This window comes from Microcaecilia unicolor, chromosome 9 (genome assembly GCF_901765095.1).
Source record: "Microcaecilia unicolor chromosome 9, aMicUni1.1, whole genome shotgun sequence".
Lineage (NCBI taxonomy): Eukaryota > Metazoa > Chordata > Amphibia > Gymnophiona > Siphonopidae > Microcaecilia > Microcaecilia unicolor.
Genome location: NC_044039.1, coordinates 49,290,955 through 49,312,140, shown reverse-complemented (window position 1 = coordinate 49,312,140; position 21,186 = coordinate 49,290,955). Strand labels below are relative to the sequence as shown.

Sequence of the window (21,186 nt, the reverse complement as noted above, 5' to 3'; positions counted from 1 at the left end):
CTTGGCTATCTGCTGGATATGTGCAGAGAAAGAGAGGGATGAGTCGAAGATGACTCCGAGGTTGTGGGCAGATGAGATGGGGAAGACGAGGGTGTTATCAACTGAGATAGAGAGTGGAGGGAGAGGAGAAGTGGGTTTGGGTGGGAAGACAATAAGCTCGGTCTTGGCCATGTTCAGTTTCAGGTGGCGGTTGGACATCCAGGCAGCAATGTCGGATAAGCAGGCCGATACTTTGGCCTGGGTATCTGCAGTGATGTCTGGTGTGGAGAGATAAAGCTGGGTGTCCTCAGCATAAAGATGATATTGGAAACCATGAGATAAGATCAGGGAGCCCAGGGAAGAGGTGTAGATTGAAAAAAGAAGGGGGGTCCAAGGATAGATCCCTGAGGAACGTCAACAGACAGCGGGATGGGGGTGGAGGAAGAGCCATGAGAATGTACTCTGAAGGTACGGTTGGAGAGATAAGAGGAGAACCAGGAGAGGACAGAGCCCTGGAACCCAAATGAGGACAGTGTGGCAAGAAGTAACTTGTGATTGACAGTGTCAAAAGCGGCGGATAGGTCGAGGAGGATGAGGATGGAGTAGTGACCTTTGGATCTGGCAAGGAACAGGTCATTGCAGACTTTAGATAGTGCCGTTTCTGTCGAGTGTAGGGGGCGAAAGCCGGATTGAAGTGGATCGAGGATGGCATGAGAGGAGAGAAAATCAAGGCAACGGCTATGAACGGTACGTTCAAGTATCTTGGAGAGGAAAGGTAGGAGGAAAATGGGGCGGTAGTTGGAGGGACAGGTAGGGTCAAGTGATGGTTTTTTAAGGAGTGGTGTGACTACAGCATGCTTGAAGGTGTCAGGGACAGTTGCAGTGGAGAGAGAGAGGTTGAGGATATGACAGATGGGGGGGTGACAGTAGGAGAGATGGTGTTAAGTAAGTTGGTGGGGATGGGGTCTGAGGAACAGGTGGTGCATTTCGAGGAGGAAAGAAGATGGGCGGTTTCCTCTTCAGTGATATCAGGAAAAGAGGAGAAGGAGGCCTGAGTTGATTGGTTGAGGGAGTGGGTTACAGGGTGAAGAGGAGGAGATGGTTTGGTGGTGAATTCGAGGTTGATCTTCTGCACCTTGTCGCAGAAGTAGTCAGCTAGTGATTGAGAGAGAGTGAGGGGGGGTGGGAGCGGAGGGCACTTTGAGGAGGGAGTTAAGGGTGGTGAAGAGATGATGAGGGTTAGAGCTGAGGGAATTAGGCAATTGGGTGTAATAGTCCTGTTTGGCGAGGAATAGGGAGGACTGAAAGGAGGATAGCATGAATTTGTAGTGAATGAAATCAGTATGGGTGCGAGATTTCCTTCAGAGGCGTTCAGCCGATCGGGCGCAGGAGCGAAGGTATCGGGTGCAAGGGGTCAGCCAGGGCTGGGGATTAGTACGCCTTGTGGGACGGGAGGTGGATGGTGCAAGGGCGTCCAGAGCAGAGGAGAGAGTGGCATTGTAAGTGGAGACAGCCTCATCAACAGACCCGGAGGACATAATGGAAGGGAGGAGATCAGAGATACCAGAGGATAAGATGGGAAGGTCGACAGCCTGGAGATTCCTGGAAGTAGTGGTTAGTGTTGGGCGGGACTGAGGGGGAGGGTGATTAAGTGTGAAGGTGATCAGGTGATGGTCAGAGAGAGGAAGAGCTGAGGCGCAGAAATTGGAGGGTGAGCAGGTAGAGGAGAGGACGAGGTCAAGACAGTGGCCAGATTGGTGAGTAGGGGTGGTGGAGCTCAGTTGGAGGTTGAAGGAGGAGGTTAGAGTGAGGAACTGAGAAGCATATGAGTCGGATGGGTTATCAGTGTGTATGTTAAAGTCCCCAAGAATGAGGGATGGGGATGAGGGCTCAAGAAAAATGGAGAGCCAGGCATCGAAGTCGGTTAGGAAGGAAGAGAGGGACTTATCAGGGGGGCGGTAAATGACTGCAACTCTGAGTGGCAGCGGGTAGAATAGACGGATGGAGTGAACTTCAAAGGACGAGAAGACTGCGGTAGGAGGAGAGGTTGAAAACTGCAGGAGGGTGAAAGTAGTAACCCGACGCCACCACCGCGGCCAACTGGGCAGGGAGAATAGGAGAAAAGATAACCTCCATGGCATAGGGCTGCGACTGAGGCAGAGTCGTCAGGGGTGAGCCAGGTTTCAGTTAGGGCGAGCAGTTGAAGGGAACAGGAGATGAAGAGATCATGGGTGAAGGAAAGTTTGTTGCAGATCGAGCGGGCATTCCACAGGGCACACGAGAAGGGGGAAGGGGGGGGAGGGGAATAGAGATTAAATTGGAGACATCGCGGAAACGTTTGCATGGATGAGACGAGGACAGCTCCTTCACTACTTTAAGTCTTTCTGATCAAATCTCCAAATGGAACACCCAGCTTTGTACAGCCTTAGACACAGTGACCACATTACACACTAAAAAAACCTATACAACAGCATTACATTCACGGCCCATGGTTCACAAAAGAACTACTTCTAACTAAAAGACAGCTCCATCAAGCAGAAAGAGCAGTAAACCATTTACTACTCATCTCTCTAAGTACTGCCCATTCTTATAAACTGTAATAAAAAAAATGGCCCAGCGTCTTATAATTATTCCAAAGTTCTTTATTTCCCCAATACTTGAAAACATTCATAGATAAAACAAGTTTTCCATTCTTTCATTCTTCTTTAACTTAATAAAAGTCCACTTGATTACTCTATGTAAGGACCGTTGGCCGACATGTTTCGCTATTGCTGCGTCAGGGTTCGGTCCACTACAAGGGCAAACAGATAATACCAAATTTCAAACATTTTTTACAACCTTATATTTAAAAACCAAACATATTAAAAAATACACAACACTTACCGCGTTGAACGCCATGAACAAAAGTCTTACACATGGCGACAACGCTGGCGTATTCTCATTACGTTTATATTACGATCCCCCAATGAGAACAAGGAGTATTCACAACAATGAACTCCAATCCAATTGGTTGTTTAAACCCTTAGGATATAATGTGTCGAGAGTGAATATCCACCGTTGTTCCTTGTAATTTAACAATTTAGACACATCACCACCCTCCCTACCCATCATTACAGTGTCTAATTCTCCAACGAATATCAGTTACATGATGCATTTTATCAATCCAATGTTGTACAATCCTAGCTGATACAGCCTTAGTATTAATATGGGATTTATGTTCAGTTAACCTATTTTTAATAAGACTCAATGAGCGTCCTATATAAATCAAATCACAAGGACAGATTATAGCATATACTACGTTACTAGTATCACAAGTGGAATTGGCTAGAGAACTAATAATCCTATTTGTACCAGTCTCCATGATATCCCTGCAACAGTGGACGAACACCACTGACAGTGAGTACAGGGGATGTGACCATATAACTCAGATGACAATTCATAATCCAATCGTCAATAAGACAGTAGCTCTCCAATAGTCTTACCCCTCCGATATGCTATTATTGGTTGTTCCTGAAAACAGGAATGAATAGATAGCACCTTCCAATATTTATACAATAAAGAGGTGACAAACATGGATCCATGATCATAAGGTAAGTACTGCTACCAATCTGTCCTCAGCTTCTTTAGTTTTATATTGAAGCAACAATTCCTTATTTGCAAATCTAGTACGTAAATATGATTTATCACAGAATGGGGATAAACCCTAGACTATCGGTTTTCATCTTTGAAGTCTCAAAAGGGGTTTACCTATCAGCCAATTTTTGAGAATTCGACGCAATTGCTCCACTGTGGCTCAGTTTGAATTTCATGCTATGCAATTAAAAGAGCGTTTGAGGTCTAGGGGTTATCCCCATTCTGTGATAAAGAAATCATATTTATGTGCTTGATTTGCAAATTGGGAATTGTTGCTTCAATATAAAACTAAAGAAGCTGAGGACAGATTGGTAGCAGTACTTACCTTATGATCATGGATCCATGTTTGTCACCTCTTTATTGTATAAATATTGGAAGGTGCTATCTATTCATTCCTGTTTTCAGGAATACCCTGGGAGCTGATGTGAGGCCAAATGGCAGAGCACAATACTGGTAGTGGTGTTTCCCTATTCGGAATTTGAGATACTTCTTGTGCCTGGGAAGTATCGAATTATGGGTACATGCATCCTTTAAGTCCAGAGAGCATAGCCAATCTTTTTCCTTAATCATGGAGAGAAGGGTGCCTAGGAAAATCATCCGAAACTTTTGACCAGGAATTTATTCAGGGCCCTTAGATCTAGGATGGGACAAAATCCTCCTCCCCCCCCCCCCCCCCCCCCCCCCCCTTCCTTGGGCACAAGGAAGTACTTGGAATAAAATCCTTCCCCTGGTGACACGGGTTCAACTGCATTGGCCTGTAAAAGGGTGGAGATTTCATCTACAAGTACCTGTTTATGCTGAGAGCTGATGAATAATGCTCTCAGTGGGCAATGTAGTGATCTTTGGCGTGTAACTGAGATGGACTATTTGAAGAACACGCCAGTCGGAGGTTACAAAGGGCTACCTGTGTTGGAAAAACATTTAGCCTCCCCGTACCTATAGGCCCTCCTTGAGCCAGTCAAAAGCTCACCACTTGCTTCAACTGGAGAGCAGGTGAGGACTTCTGAGGTCAGGACTGGCAAGGCCAAGAATGTTGGGCCTCAGGGTTCTGAGCAAAGTCAGAAAGCAGCAAAAACCTATGCCTTTGACAGTACCAGGGTCGCCACCCAAGCCCACACGAAAACCTCCTAGATGAAGAGGCTGCAGCTGGAGGTTGCCAAAATAAATCATCCAGATCTTATTTAAAATATTTATAACCCGCTCTCAATCCACAATGTTCTAGGTGGTATACAAATAAACATACATAATAAAAAGCAATCACAAAACAAATACAAATCATTTCAATATCTCCAAACAAACGAATCATCCTGACTCTTTTAGTGAAATTATTCATTACCATGCTTCTCCAAAATCAATCAGATTATACAGCCATCAAAGAATCTTAATCCCCATAAATTTCTCAGAATAAGGTCTTTAAATTGATTTACAAATGTTATAGATTTATGTTCACTGGCAAAATATTCCATAGTTCCAACCTCCAAACCTTAAAAGTTGACATTTGATATTCATCCAATTTAATGACCTTGAATGAGGGCACATCCAAAAGATGTGTTTGAAGACTGCAATGATCTAACAGGTTGAAACATCCTCAAAGTTGATGCGATCAAAGGCAAAACCAAATTATGTTGCACCTTAAAAACTGCACAAGAATGAAAAGAAAGGTGGTTTGGCTCTTCCAAAAAACACAAAGGAGATGTCAGAGTACTTCTATGCATAGATTTATTGAAATTACACCAAATGACTCGACACAGCGGCTGTGTTTCAGTGCAAAGAGTCCAAAAGTAAATACATATAAATAAAATACATAAATGAAAAATAAGAAAAATATAAAATGGCATCACTGTATAAAACACAAATGGAAATAAATATGTACAGTCTGAAAGAAATCAAAACATAGGCAACAGCAAGCATTAGGAAAACTGTAAAAGATACACTGATATCTTTTTAATTTGGAAAGGAGATACCATATTGCTGGATAGGTTCTTCAATTGGCTAAACACCAGGAATAACCATCTTCATTTCCATGCCACAGAAATTAATTTCCTTAATTTATTCATTAGGAAAGACAAATATCACTTTATGACAACTTTATACAGAAAACCCACAGATCACAATGCATTCCTTCATTTCACCAGTTATCATTATAACCTGAAAAAGAATTTACCACTTTGCCAATTTTTATGTCTAAAATGAGTATGTTCCGAATTCAAAGACTTCACTAAACAGTCTGACATTATGACAAAAAGATTTGAAAGCAGGCGATATCCAAAGAAGCACATTATGATTGGTCATACTAAGGTAATAACAGAAGACAGAAACTCTCTTCTCAACACAAGGAAATAAAGACCAGCTCCAGACATCACTTGCAAACTGAAATTTTCTCATCTAGCCAGTCGAATCCAAAGTTCTATTCAGTGTCATTGGCACATTTTGGAGAGCCACAAGTGTTTCAAAGACAAGCATCTGGTCATTGCTTATTCCCAAGAAAGAGATTTAAAAGAGATCTTGGTGCCATGCAGTCTTCCTGAATATCCTACTGATTCCCAAGCAGACATTTCCCAAGGTCACCGTAAATGTGGTTTTTTAGCATATGCTCACATGCCATGGAAATTTCAACCTTTAAGAATCCAGGTACAGGATATGAATACAGATTATCCCACACATCCAATTGTAACTCCTCTAATGCTATTTACATTTTAGAATGCCCATGCCTACTCCTGTACTTTGGCAAAACAAAAAGACTCATCAAGACATGGATAATTGAACACCGTAGTTGCCTTATCAGCACCTCTGGTTGCCCCCTGGAGCACGGCCAGACATTCTATAGATCTAAGGTTTTTTGTTTTCAAAATCTTAAAAGGCAACTGACGCAGAAACGTTACGAACCAGACGTTACTCCGTGAAGAACAAAGGCTTATTTTTCAGCTACTAATACTGCCACTCCATGACCTCAATATGTAAATTGACTATAGACCTTTCATTTGATATCCCTGATCACAATCCAAGAGCCAACAGCATCTCAGCCCATTTTATTTACTTTGACTTTTTTTATGGAATGCGTCATACTAGACAGAATAGCTTAAAGTTTTATAATTTACTATAAATGTTTCATACATTTTCATTAGCCATTTTGACAGTTGATATCCAGATTGAAGGTATGCTTATTTAACAAGTGGTTCTATTAATAATAATATTATAAAGGGTTATATCAGTATAACAGTCTTTTAAAACCATCTTTACATTACTTAACATGAATACTTATCTTTTTTTTTTTATTGAATTTCAATTATACAAACAAATATTCGTTTGTAAGGCAATACAGAGAAATTATTTAAGAAGAAAAAAAACAAGACATTTCAACAGAAATATCAAAGAAACAAAATTTTTAACTCTTCCTCAGACCACTATACTGGGAGGTAGTGGTATGTAAGTACAATTTAAGGAGACTGTAACTTAGAAGAAACATTAAACATAGTCCAAATTGGCTTAATCCTGATCTTTATCCCTATTTCTTATTGCTCACTTGTTTTCATCATTCAGCTAGATGGTTTTTTTGAGTCCAGAAATGCCCTTAAGTGGTTTGGCTCAAAGAAAACATATTTTATCCCAGACATATGAATCAGACATTTACAAGGATACACAAGGATGAGCCTGCCAGCGGTGGGAAATTGTGGGGTATAAATGCTGTAAAATAAATAATAATAAAATAATACACCAATATACAGTGGGGGAAATAAGTATTTGATCCCTTGCTGATTTTGTAAGTTTGCCCACTGACAAAGACATGAGCAGCCCATAATTGAAGGGTAGGTTATTGGTAACAGTGAGAGATAGCACATCACAAATTAAATCCGGAAAATCACATTGTGGAAAGTATATGAATTTATTTGCATTCTGCAGAGGGAAATAAGTATTTGATCCCTCTGGCAAACAAGACCTAATACTTGGTGGCAAAACCCTTGTTGGCAAGCACAGCGGTCATACGTCTTCTGTAGTTGATGATGAGGTTTGCACACATGTCAGGAGGAATTTTGGTCCACTCCTCTTTGCAGATCATCTCTAAATCATTAAGAGTTCTGGGCTGTCGCTTGGCAACTCGCAGCTTCAGCTCCCTCCATAAGTTTTCAATGGGATTAAGGTCTGGTGACTGGCTAGGCCACTCCATGACCCTAATGTGCTTCTTCCTGAGCCACTCCTTTGTTGCCTTGGCTGTATGTTTTGGGTCATTGTCGTGCTGGAAGACCCAGCCACGACCCATTTTTAAGGCCCTGGCGGAGGGAAGGAGGTTGTCACTCAGAATTGTACGGTACATGGCCCCATCCATTCTCCCATTGATGCGGTGAAGTAGTCCTGTGCCCTTAGCAGAGAAACACCCCCAAAACATAACATTTCCGTCTCCATGCTTGACAGTGGGGACGGTGTTCTTTGGGTCATAGGCAGCATTTCTCTTCCTCCAAACACGGCGAGTTGAGTTCATGCCAAAGAGCTCAATTTTTGTCTCATCTGACCACAGCACCTTCTCCCAATCACTCTCGGCATCATCCAGGTGTTCACTGGCAAACTTCAGACGGGCCGTCACATGTGCCTTCCGGAGCAGGGGGACCTTGCGGGCACTGCAGGATTGCAATCCGTTATGTCGTAATGTGTTACCAATGGTTTTCGTGGTGACAGTGGTCCCAGCTGCCTTGAGATCATTGACAAGTTCCCCCCTTGTAGTTGTAGGCTGATTTCTAACCTTCCTCATGATCAAGGATACCCCACGAGGTGAGATTTTGCGTGGAGCCCCAGATCTTTGTCGATTGACAGTCATTTTGTACTTCTTCCATTTTCTTACTATGGCACCAACAGTTGTCTCCTTCTTGCCCAGCGTCTTACTGATGGTTTTGTAGCCCATTCCAGCCTTGTGCAGGTGTATGATCTTGTCCCTGACATCCTTAGACAGCTCCTTGCTCTTGGCCATTTTGTAGAGGTTAGAGTCTGACTGATTCACTGAGTCTGTGGACAGGTGTCTTTCATACAGGTGACCATTGCCGACAGCTGTCTGTCATGCAGGTAACGAGTTGATTTGGAGCATCTACCTGGTCTGTAGGGGCCAGATCTCTTACTGGTTGGTGGGGGATCAAATACTTATTTCCCTCTGCAGAATGCAAATAAATTCATATACTTTCCACAATGTGATTTTCCGGATTTAATTTGTGATGTGCTATCTCTCACTGTTACCAATAACCTACCCTTCAATTATGGGCTGCTCATGTCTTTGTCAGTGGGCAAACTTACAAAATCAGCAAGGGATCAAATACTTATTTCCCCCACTGTAAATGTTGCGCCTAATTCCTTAACTTCTTCTCTCAAAGACAAAAACTGTTTCCTTCTTTGTTGCGTTGTCTGTAACATCCGGGTATATCCAAACTTTCTGACCACAAAATAATGCTGAGGAATATTTAAAGTACAGTTTCATTAACATATTTATATCCTGTTCAAAAACCAAAGTCATTATCAAAGTTCCTCTGGATGTTATTTCAATCACGGAGTCTTCCAAAATAGCAGTTAAATTTTGCATCTCAATACCAGAAGCTAAATTCACCAATTCTGAAACTTCTCGATTTTTCTGAACATTAGGTAAGTAGTAAACTTTACTACACGGGGGAATATCTGTTAAAGATAGTTTCAGAGTTTCTTGGAAATATTTCTTCAGGAAATCACGTGGAGTCAGAGCTGGCAATATGGGGAAATTCAGCAATCTCAAAGTAAGTCGTCGATTATAATTTTCTATTTGCTCAATTTTCCGAGCTGTAAATTCTTTATCTTTGACCAGATCAACAACAATAGTTTTCACTGAGTTAACATCTTCATTCAGTTGGAATATCTGATTAGTATGATCTTTTTTAACATTATCCAAATAATCTGACATTACTGTCAATTTACTCACAATTGTAGACATTTGTTTGGTTGAGTTTGCCACCTCAGCAGTCAATTTCTGGACCACTTGCCATATAGCTTCCATCGTCACCTCCTTGAGCGTTTCTTGCTCCAAGATGTTCTCCTGTGCCAAACCAGGAGAGAGACCACCAAGCAGACTCAAACTCACAGACTCTTCAGTCTGTGTTTGGTCCGCTACCTCCACTCTGGTGGCAGCAGGACAAGGAGGCGGATTCAGCACGGGCAGCGAGAGTAGTATCCAACCCCAGAGTTGGCGTTGCTCCTTCGACGTCACTCAATGCGGGGCTAGCCGATCCTTCGGGAGGTAAGCTTCTCACATATCGATCAAGTGTTTGCTGGGCTGGGGACAACGTTAGGGCTAACGGTGGTTGCCCCCTTGTCGTCCCTTTTCTTTTTGTATGCGGCATAATAGTTTTTAAGAGGAAAAATCCAAATGAAGAATCACCCGCATTCAGAGAGATCGTTGCGAGACCGGCTAGGACGCCATCTTGCCACGCCCCCTAATTTTGATACATACTTAACTTTAATAATATTCTGATAGGGCATCCCCTACCGATTACTTTTCATATTTGCATTCTTTGCTTTTCATATTTGCTTAGATCAACTACTGATAATAGAAAAATTGTTCATTGTTTTGTTTACATTAATGTGTTGTAAATAGTTATGCCGTTGTTACTAACATACTTTTGCCTTAATATATTATAAATGTTCACATATGTCACTAGCCTATTCATTCCACATTGTGCAGACTTTTCTTTCTGAGTAAGTTCTGTGTAATCTTTATAAATCAGCACTGTTTCTATAGCCTTTTACTCAGCAGATGTCTAAAAGAAATGTTTGTTTTCTGTAATGTGTTACACTGGGTTAGGTCCCGCACAATTGTAAGCTGGCGACAGATGCTTTTTACAGTTAAGATACTCTAGGCTCTTAATGTTGATCGCCAGACGCTTATTTTCACGCACTGCCAGGTCACTACTCTGAGCCACAGACTCATTTTATGCGTCATTTTTTTACATGATTCCTATGCCCCATTTTTCCCTTCATTAAGCTATCTTCGATGTGGATCATCACAGTATTATGCTGTCCGTCTTGAACACAGAGGAGAAGGATTTCATTATCGCACTATGCAAACTATGCCTTTTTTAAGCTTTGTTGAGTCACCACTCGGAGCCGCAGACTAGATACTTTATGTTTTTTTAATCTAACCCAGTACACATTTTTTAATGGTGGTATCTTTCATAATAATCATCTTTTTATTTTTTAAGTTCTAATTACTTTGCATCGGCATTTATATTATATTTCTCCACTGAGTGGTATTGTATTTTCATGGACATTACACTTTAATGATGTCATATACTTTTTCACTATCTGTGCATCTTCATTTCAGAGAGGGTCTCAATATGTGTTTTCATACCCTTAAATTTGCCTTAGCATTGTATACATTTTGATATCAGTTTTGGCACGTCACTCCTTTTGCAATTTGGCTCAGATTAATATTTGTTTTTCTGCTATTTGTTCCCTAAGAAGCATTCTGTCACAAAGCATTTTCTGTTATCATTAGGTTCTGGTGAGCCTTGGTTCTCATTTCTATACACACTGCCCATTTTCCGAATTGAATATTCATTCCAGACTCTCCAAAAACATTTCACAATGGCCCCTTTTACCAAGCTGCAGCAAAAGGGGGCCTGCGCTGGAATCGGTGTGTGTTTTTCTTGCATATCGAGGCCCCCTTTTACCACAGTGGGTAAAAGGGAAGTCTCTCTTTCCTGCAAGAAATGGCCATGCAGCAAGTAAAGCACTTGCTGCGTGGCCATTTCGGGGGGAAGCCCTTACCACCACCAATTGAGGTGGCAGTAATGGCTCTCATGCTAACCTGGCGGTAACCGATTACTGTCAGGTACACTCCGGCGCTACAAAAAAGTGCTCAGCATTGTGGTCCTCAAGTGCCCATGACTATGACATCGAATCCGTACACGCCCTAGGTGTCGGGTTCGAAGTTGACCTGTCCCACAGCCTACTTTCAGCACCCAATGTTGATAAAGGTGGAGACCTCTTCGATGCCAGTGCACTCCCAATGGTAGTCAACGTCTTAGCAGCCATCGAAATCAATGCTTCTGGTGCCGATGTCAGTGGATCAGCCTTCAAGGACCCAAAAAAATCATTCCTGCTGGACCAGTTGCATCCCCTATGTTCTCATCTTTTGAAGACACTGGATATCTTCTTGGACATTGAGAAAAGAATCACAGCCAAATTAAATTTCTCAATTATGAACTGTAAAAAGGGGCAGCGATCAAACTGAGGTCTGTGCTCCAGCCTAAACAGGCCTAGCAACTCGTGAAAAAGAAAGAAACTTGAAGGGATGAAAATACTACAAAAATTAAAGGGTAACAGAATAAAAAAGAGAGGACGGAATAATTGTGAAAGGAACAAAAATACTCACATGGGAAGGCACTGGTAATTTTTCACTTTTACGAAGGAAAGGATAGTGAATTTCCTGGAAGCCAATAAGTTGCAAGATCCGAGACAACATGGCTTTACCAGAGGTAAATCGTGCCAAATGAATCTAATTGAATTCTTTGACTGGATGACCAGAGAATTGAATCATGGATGTGCTATAGACGTAATCTACTTAGATTTCAGCAAAGCTTTTGACACGGTTACCCACAGAAGGCTCTTGAATAAACTTGACAGGCTAAAGATAGGACCCAATGTGGTGAACTGGATTAGGAACTGGTTAACGGACAGACGCCAGAGGGTGGTGGTTAATGGAATTTGCTCAGGGATTGGTGCTGGGGCCGATTTATTCAATATATTTGTGAGTGACATTGCCGAAGGGTTAGAAGGTAAAGTTTGCCTTTTTGCAGACAATACTAAGATTTGTAACAGAGTGGACACCCGAGAGGGAGTGGAAAACATGAAAAAGGATCTGCAGAAGCTAGAAGAATGGTCTAAGGTTTGGCAATTAAAATTCAATGTGAAGAAATGCAAAGTGATGCAATTAGGGAGCAGAAATCCACGGGAGACATATGTGTTAGATGGTGAGAGTCTGATATGTACGGATGGGGAGAGGGATCGGGATGATAGTATCTGAGGATCTGAAGGCGACGAAACAATGTAACAAGGCGGTGGCTGTAGCTAGAAGGTTGCTAGGCTGTATAGAGAGAGGTGTGACCAGCAGAAGAAAAGAGGTTTTAATGCCCCTGTATAAGTCATTGGTGAGGCCCCACCTCGATTATTGTGTTCAGTTTTGGAGGCCGTATCTTGCTAAGGATGTAAAAAGAATTGAAGCGGTGCAAAGAAAAGCTATGAGAATGGTATGGGATTTGCGTTACAAGACGTATGAGGAGAGACTTGCTGACCTGAACATGTATACCCTGGAGGAAAGGAGAAACAGGGGTGATATGATACAGACGTTCAAAAATTTGAAAGGTATTAATCCGCAAATGAACCTTTTCCGTAGATGGGAAGGCGGTAGAACTAGAGGACATGAAATGAGATTGAAGGGGGGCAGACAAGAAAAATGTCAGGAAGTATTTTTTCACGGAGAGAGTGGTGGATACTTGGTATGCCCTCCTGCGGGAGGTGGTAGAGATGAAAACGGTAACGGAATTCAAACATGCGTGGGATAAACATAAAGGAATCCTGTTCAGAAGGAAGGGATCCTCAGAAGCTTAGCCGAGATTAGGTGGCAGAGCTAGTGCTGGGCAGACTTCTATGGTCTGTGCCCTGAAAATGGCAAATACAAATCAAGGTAAGGTATACACAAAAAGTAGCACATATGAGTTTATCTTGTTGGGCAGACTGGATGGACCGTGCAGGTCTTTTCCTGCCATCATCTACTATGTTACTATCCTGCTTATAATCGAAAGAGAAAAACGCCTATATTCCGACCTAAATCGGGACATGGATGTCTTTCTCACGCGGGTGCCCAAATCAGTATAATCGAAAGCCGATTTTGGGCGTTTCCAACTGCACTCCGTTGCGGGAACGAATAAAGTTGATGGGGGCGTGTCGGAGGCGTGGTGAAGGCGGGACTGAGGCGTGGTTATCGGCTGAGCAGAGATGTGCGTGCTCGGCCGATAATGGAAAAAAGAAAGGCGTTTTCAGAGAGAATTTAGGTCACTTTTGTTGGACCCGTTTTTTTCACGAACAGGTCCCAAAAAAGTGCCCTAAATGACCAGATGACCACCGGAGGGAACCGGGGATGACCTCCCCTGACTCCCCCAGTGGTCACTAACCCCCTCCCACCAAAAAAAAACGAACGTTAAACACTTTTTTCCCAACTTGTAAGCCAGCCTCAAATGTCATCCCCAGCTCCATGACAGCAGTATGCAGGTCCCCAAAGTAATTTTAGTTTAGTTGGTGCTGTGCAGGACCCATGCAGAGAGGAAAAATCGGAAGAAAAAAAAAAAACCAAGCAAGTGCAGTCATGGACGTCTAAATTACCAGGATAGTAAAAGGGGGAATCGAACCAGCAACCTTCTGATTACAAGCTCAGTGCACCACGGTATTCAGGTGCTTAGACATCCTTCCCTTTCCATTAAGTCCCTCCAAGTTTCTGTCAGCCAATCACAGCTGTTTAGCTGACACCGATGTCAGCTAAATTAGCTGTGATTGGCTGACAGAAACTTGGAGAGACTTAATGGAAAGGGAAGGACGTCTAATCAGTGGTGCACTGGCTAGAGCACTGAGCTTGTAATCAGAAGGTTGCTGGTTCAATTCCCCCTTTTACTTTCTTTTAATTTGGACGTCCCTGACTGCACTTGCTTGCTTGTTTTTTTTTCCTTCCGATTTTTCCTCTCTGCATGGGTCCCGCGCAGCACCAACTAAAGTAAAATTGCTCTGGGGACCTGCATACTGCTGTCATGGAGCTAGGTATGATATTTGAGGCTGGCATAGAGGCATCTCAGGGGGACCAGTGCACTACGAATGCTGGCCCCTCCCACGACCAAATGCCTTGGATTTGGTCGTTTTTGAGCTGGGACGCTTCGGTTTCGATTATCGCTAAAAAACAAAAACGCCCAGCTCAAAAAACGCCCTAATCCAATGTATTTTTGAAAAAAAAAGATGGACGTCCATTTTTTTCGAAAATACAGTTCAACCCGCCCCTTCACAGACCCGTTCTCAGAGATGGATGTTCTTACACATAGGCGTTCGCGTTTGATTATGCCCCTCCATGTAAAATATCCTCCTACTTGTTCCAACAAACCCATATTCATCTGCATTACAACCACTTCAGGACTGCTTAGAAGCAGTTCATAAGTGGCTCCTGAAACACAGACTGGTTTTAACAAAGAAAAAACGGTCACATGTTGGTTTACTGGGAGTTCTTCGACCCCTAACTCTCCTTTAAATCTCTTTGGCACCATGATCACCCCAGTAGACTCCTTTAGATATTTAGGTGTTACTTTAGATTCACTTTCTCTACACAGCTTTCCCAACTACATGCAAATCAGGTTTCTTTATTCTCCGACAACTCCGACTGGTTCGAAGCTATTTCAATCATGATACATTTCATTCACTTATTCTCTCCACTCTGATGTCTAAAATCGATTACTGCAACATCATATATTGTGATCAGGCAGGGAGTGAGGGTCACAGCGACGGAAGCGGGGAGGGGGAGGTCGCTTGGGTACTCCTAGATCACCCCAGAAGGACAGAGCCGAAAGGGCCAGAATCAGAAGTGCAGGGCTGGTGGGGGAAAGCAGCCTGTCTCCTTCATCAATGAGGACAATGAAGCTGAAGGACTACAAGTCCCAGCAGCCCTTGAGAGAGACACCGGGTAAGAGGAGGAAGTGTTACTACGAGTCCCAGAATCCTAGGGGAAAGGAGGAGGATCTGGGAGGGCTGGAGGAACCAAATAGGAAACAGCTGGGAGAGTGGGATAATGATGATGGGATGCAGCTGGTAAAGGGGGCTGTAGAAGAGCCCCTGGCAGTCTGGAGAAGGTGGAGGAGGATTGGAGAGAGAGAGGAGACTGCGGGAGGAAAGCACATGGACATTTCAGCCTTAGCTCAAGCTAAAGGTGGGAAAGTAAAAGGGCTCCTAGCCACATGGTTCTGTGACTTAGTGAAAGAGGGAAAGAAGTGGCTGCAGAAGCACTCCAACAGCAGGTGAGGGGTTTCAACTTGGGTCAGGAGGGTGGCCATCAGATGTTAGAGACTGACAGGGGTTGGGTGGGACCCCTTTCAACTCCCAGTAAGCAATGAGAAGGGAGTGAAGGGAAGTTGAAGCAAACCTGCTGTTTGTGTGTATCAAGGACTGTGCTGAAGGGAAAAAGAAAGACTTTTGGTCTGAGTTTTGTAAATCCTGGACAAGGGGATCCGGAGGAGGGACTGGCACAGGAGGGCTGTCTCTGTGTTTCCTCTTGGCAAGAGGGCTGCTCAGCGGGGAAGTTTGAAGAATTGCAGTGGCCTGTGGATCACAAACCTGTGAAGGCCCCGTGGGGTCACAGATATTGGTGACAAGGATAGGATTCTCAGAGAACTGCTGCGTGACCTAGAGTTGCTTGACGGAGTGCAGGTCGGCTGAACTGAGTGCAGAGGGTCCCGGGGAACGGAGTGGTGTGCCCCAACGAGGGGGCCAGCGGAGAGAAAAAGCGCAGACCAGTGTATTTCTGGTAAGCGTAATCAGGAACAAGGAGAGGAGATGGGGGACCTGAAGCCTGCTGGAGGAGATCCCCTGGAAGTTGAGAGAGAAGGATCCCTCTAAAAACCAAGAAGGCACGTACCTGGTATGCCTTTTGGTAGTAATGGAACTGTGTATTATTGGAAGTTGAATGATATGCTGGAAAGAAGTTGTTCCCCACAAGACTGGAGCAGGGTGCTAATAAAGGGGATTTGCATCTGGTACAGAGTGAATTTGCATATTGATGAAAGTTGAAACCAGGGTTATATTCCCAAGAAGGGTGACAGGGGGCCCATCAGGGGTACCAGAAAAGTGACCTCTTACCAGAGGATACAGCAGGGAGGCATGTCCCCGAACTGGTGGTAATTGAGGGAGTCACCCTGAGTTAAAGGAGAATCCAAACATTGAGACCGAGTTTACAGGCTGCCATAGAGGAGCCTTGTCTCTGGGCCTCTCTCAGAAGCAAAGTGCTAGTGAGCCCTGGCCGAGGGCTTGTGATGATGGACAGGAGCTACAAGAAGGCCCTCAGCACATGAGAGTACCCCTGGGGGATTACAATACCTAGGATCTCCTTGTTACTCTTTAAAGCGTCTCCAAAACAGTACAAAATACCGCAGTTAAACTTCTCTGCCATGCTAAAAGAACAGGCCATGTTTCGCCCCTACTTCGAAAATACCACTGGCTTCCTATAGAATTATTCACAAACTCCTCACACTTACATTTAAAGCTTTCCGACAGGGATCCCCAGATTATTTACCTAATCTTAACATTCCTTATTCACCAATTCATCTGTTGTGCTCCCTCAACGATCACCATTTAGTTCTACCAAATCCCAAACAAGCTAACTTAGAATCAACCAGACGCTGTGCCTTCTATTTCACAGCCCGTTTCTTGGGATTCCCTTCCTCAGTCCGCAATGAATTATCCTTTAAAAAGTGGCTGTTTCGCCAGGCGTTCAACCTTCCAAACTAGCTTATTATAGTTACAGCTGTTGGTTTCGAACTCAACCCCTACCCCTCTCCCTCCACTACCCCCTCGTTTTGTTTGCACCATCCCCTCTCTCAGTTTGAGTGCTATTTACTTTACTATCGGAACACTGTAGTCCCTTTTTGCTATTATATTTGTAACTAATTCTTAGAATTGGTCTACCTGTTAGTTCAGGCGGTATATCAAATTAATATAAAGAAAGAACCTGTCCTCCCTGCTCCGCAGAAAAACAAAGACTGAGGGACCCGTGTTCGCGGTGGGACACTGGTAGAAAATTCTACATTAATCTTGTTAGTCAGCATCCGCATCGGGCTCCATCAGATGATGTCACCCAGCTATGAGAATGGAACTGGCATGCTGGTCCTCAGAGTTTTCATACCTTTCATTTCTTAATAAAATCTTATTTGCCATCTTTTTCATTACTTCATTTAGATTTATTTTCATTTCTATAGACACTCTCTGTTAATTCATTTTATCATTCTCTACATTTCCTCCCCCCTTTGATTTCCAAAGTTTCTTATTCATTTTATTCTCTCAGCATTTCCTCTAGATCAGTGCTTCTCAACCCAGTTCTCGTGGCACACTCAGCCACTCAGATTTTCAGGATACCCACAATGAATATGCATGAGATAAATTTGCATGCACTACCTCTTCAGTATGCAAATCTCTCTCATGCATATTCATTATGGATATCCTGAAAACCTGACTGGCTAGGTGTACCCCAAGGACTAGATTGAGAAGCACTGCTCTAGATTTTTCAATTTCGTCTTCTTTATTTTGCTTATGTTGTAGGGTCCGTTTCTTTAGTTTTCACTTTCTTTCTTTCTTTCTGTTTTTCTTTATCCTACCTATACTACTTTCTTCTCCTCACCTTTCTACTCACTCACCCTTCCTCACTCTCCATAATTCCCTCATCTTTCACCTCTTTCTTGTATCTCTTCCTCCACCCCTCACTCCTCGCTTATTTTCTTTCATAACACTCTCTCCTTCCTTTCTTCTCTCTTCACTTATGCCCCACTGTTAGGGATACAGATAGACCACCATGAAAAGGTGGCTACTTACCAGCACAAAAAGCATTAACATTCTCATCCACCTGAAATCTGACCACAGTGCGATTGTGGTCAATGATGTAGGTTTGTCCGTCCCAGGCACAAGCAACCACCTCCTCCTGGCCATTGTCCTGTAACACAAAATGGGAAATGCCCACTTATTGGAGATCCATCACTAGCAAGAACCTTTACACTTCTGATTCACAAAAGAACTCTCTAATGGAAATACATGCCCTCTAAGTTAAGGGCGTTTACTACTGAAAGATGAGGGTGATCAAATAGTGAATAAGAAGAGTATAGCAATATATCTTAATAATATAAACAATATACAAGCAATATTCGTATTTGGGATTGCAATGAAGCCCCGGGATACATGACTGACCTTCATAGATCTCCCAACCAGAAATGCAGTCAGACCTACAAGAACTTACTTAGATCTCCATTACCCAAGTTGCAAAGGACTCAAATATAAATCAGTTTATGCATCCAGCTTCTCCTACATAAGTACACAATTGTGGAACGCACTACCAAAAGCTGTGTAAACAACGCATGACCACCTTAATTTCCAGAAAGCATTAAAGACCCACCTGTTTGAAAAGGAATACCCTATGGACCCAACTTAAGGGCCTAAATCTCTGCAGCACAACTTAAACAAACCTTATAATGTATACTATACAGCTCTCCTTCTCTACTATTCCTAACTGTTGTCTAGATCTATAAACCTTATAAGACTATAACATCAACCTGTATTTGTTTCTATAACGGAGCTGGCAAATGCCTTCACGGTACTATGTAAGCCACATTGAGCTTGCAAATAGGTGGGAAAATGTGGGATACAAATGCAACAAATAAATAAATGACAAATAGACCACATTCTTAACCAACTCCCTACAGCTTTTTTTAGTAGGTAGCTAGCTGTTTACTGGATGTTATACTGCTATTTAAAGTTATATCCTTCAGTTTGAGAAAGAGGGTAATTATTTAACAGAATGCCTAGGCAGGGAAGGCATATAAGTGGGCCGAGAACCAGGGAAACTGGGTTCAGCTCCCACTTCAGCTCCTTGTGGCCCTGGACAAGTCACTTAACCTTTCATTAAACCAGGTCCAAAACCTTTGATTGTGCGCCCACTAGAGACAAGGAACATATCTGTACATAAAGTGAAGTTACTCACCTACAGCAGGTGTTCTCTGAGAACAGCAGGACATGTATCCTCACATTCGGGTGACATCTACCAGAGTACGATCTGGACGCTAACCAGCATTCTATAGCTTTAAGAAGCTTTTGGCAGCATCCCTCTGCTCATGCGTGTGGGACCAGCAGTACAATATCAAGCAAAAGGAATACAATTCCTAGGGGAGGAGGGAGGGAGGGATGTGAGAACACATGTCCTGCTGTCCTCACAGAACACATGCTAGAGGTGAGTAACTCCAATTTCTCAGAGTACAAGTAGGACATTGTTTCTTACATTTGGAAATCAGGTTCACTGAAAACAACATATCAAGGACAATTGGTCTTGCTGCTGCAAGTCACTACCAGAAACCAAACAACCTACACATACATAATCTTGTTGTGAGGGTGCAGCGTGGAACAGAATAAAATAGGCCTAGAAGGGTGGAGTTGAATTCTGCAGAATTGTCTGACCATTACAAGTTGCTTCTCACTTGAATAGTCAAAGGAAGAGAAATCTCATAAATTCTCCGAAGTGCGAGACCAACAATGGAATAGAGCAAATTGAAGCTGTCTCATATGAAAACTTGCCCAAGAAGAAAGTCTAGAGTGGCTGCCACAGTTTCCAAAACTTATATATAATCTCAAACTGTGGGCTATACTAAGGAGAGAAGATTGAGGATTTGACTCTGAATTATCAACTGACAAGCCAAGGGCAGAAATATTTTAATATTTTTCCCTTGTGTGGATCAGAACTAATTGACTTTTGTCATAGTTGATTATCCAACCAAGTGCACCTAGTAGAGCCATCACTCTTTTTTCTCCCCTGTCTAACTCTTTATTCAAAGACCAACAAGAAAACTAATACACAGGCTGAATGCCAACAAGCCACCAAGTAACAACAACAGTCATAATCTTTCCTCTTACCCTACCCCCCACCCCAAAGCGAAGAACCAAAAATCTACCCAGGGGGTGACCAGGCAAACCCATCTCAAGTTCCAATCAAGAAATACCATGCCACAGTCGGTAGGGTTTCCACACAGCATGAAAGTAGCCCAGACTGTCCCGCTTATTAGCGGTCAACTTCGACATCAAGTACAAATAATCCAGTTTGGACAACAGATGGTCCCAGGCAGGAGAATCCAGCTGACACCAAGCCAATGCTAAGTAAAGGAGAGCTGCAGTAACCACTGAAGCCAGCAGATGATAAAGGTCATCCGCCAGAGTACTGGGCTGTCCATTAAGTAGAAACAGAAGGAGGACACGAGTCCCAAAAGGTTCTGAAGAAGTTGAGATGCCATGGCCCAAAAAATTTGCACTTTTGGACAGGTCCACCAGATGTGCATTCTGCAGCACAACCTCTCCAACAGTACTGGAACAAAAATCCTGCACAGTTTGGCTGGGGTATAATACCATTGGAAGAGCATTTTGTATCCATGTTCTACATAACTGGAGGCAATCAAGAACCTCAGAAGCTGGATATAGGTTGTTCTCCACTATGTCTTGTCCAAAGAAGTACCCAAAAACGTTTCACAGTGATGTTCATAGAGTTGATGAATGGGGCGGCTATAAAGCAAGGCCTTATACAAACTGGAGATCAAAACCGTCCCCACCCCCAGGCAAAAGATCTTCAACAGTGGTTCCCAAACCTGGTCCTGTAGGCACCCCAACCAGTCAGATTTTGAGGATACCCACAAAGAATATTCATGAGATTGATTTGCATGCAAATCAATGTCATGAATATTCTTTGTGGATATACTGAAAACGTGACTGGCCGAGGTGCCTCCAGGACCAGGACCGTTT

The 21,186-nt window shown here is 43.1% G+C and overlaps 1 protein-coding gene across 2 annotated transcripts in view; it reads right to left on the bottom strand.

The window, feature by feature from the left end:
* ITFG2 (integrin alpha FG-GAP repeat containing 2) overlaps positions 1-21,186 on the bottom strand; it is a 272,555-nt gene that overhangs the window by 7,345 nt on the left and 244,024 nt on the right. For both annotated transcript variants that reach the window (XM_030214748.1, XM_030214747.1), the window contains exon 10: positions 18,229-18,346. In XM_030214748.1, the coding sequence (XP_030070608.1) occupies positions 18,229-18,346 (118 nt within the window). The remainder of the gene's footprint in view (positions 1-18,228; positions 18,347-21,186) is intronic.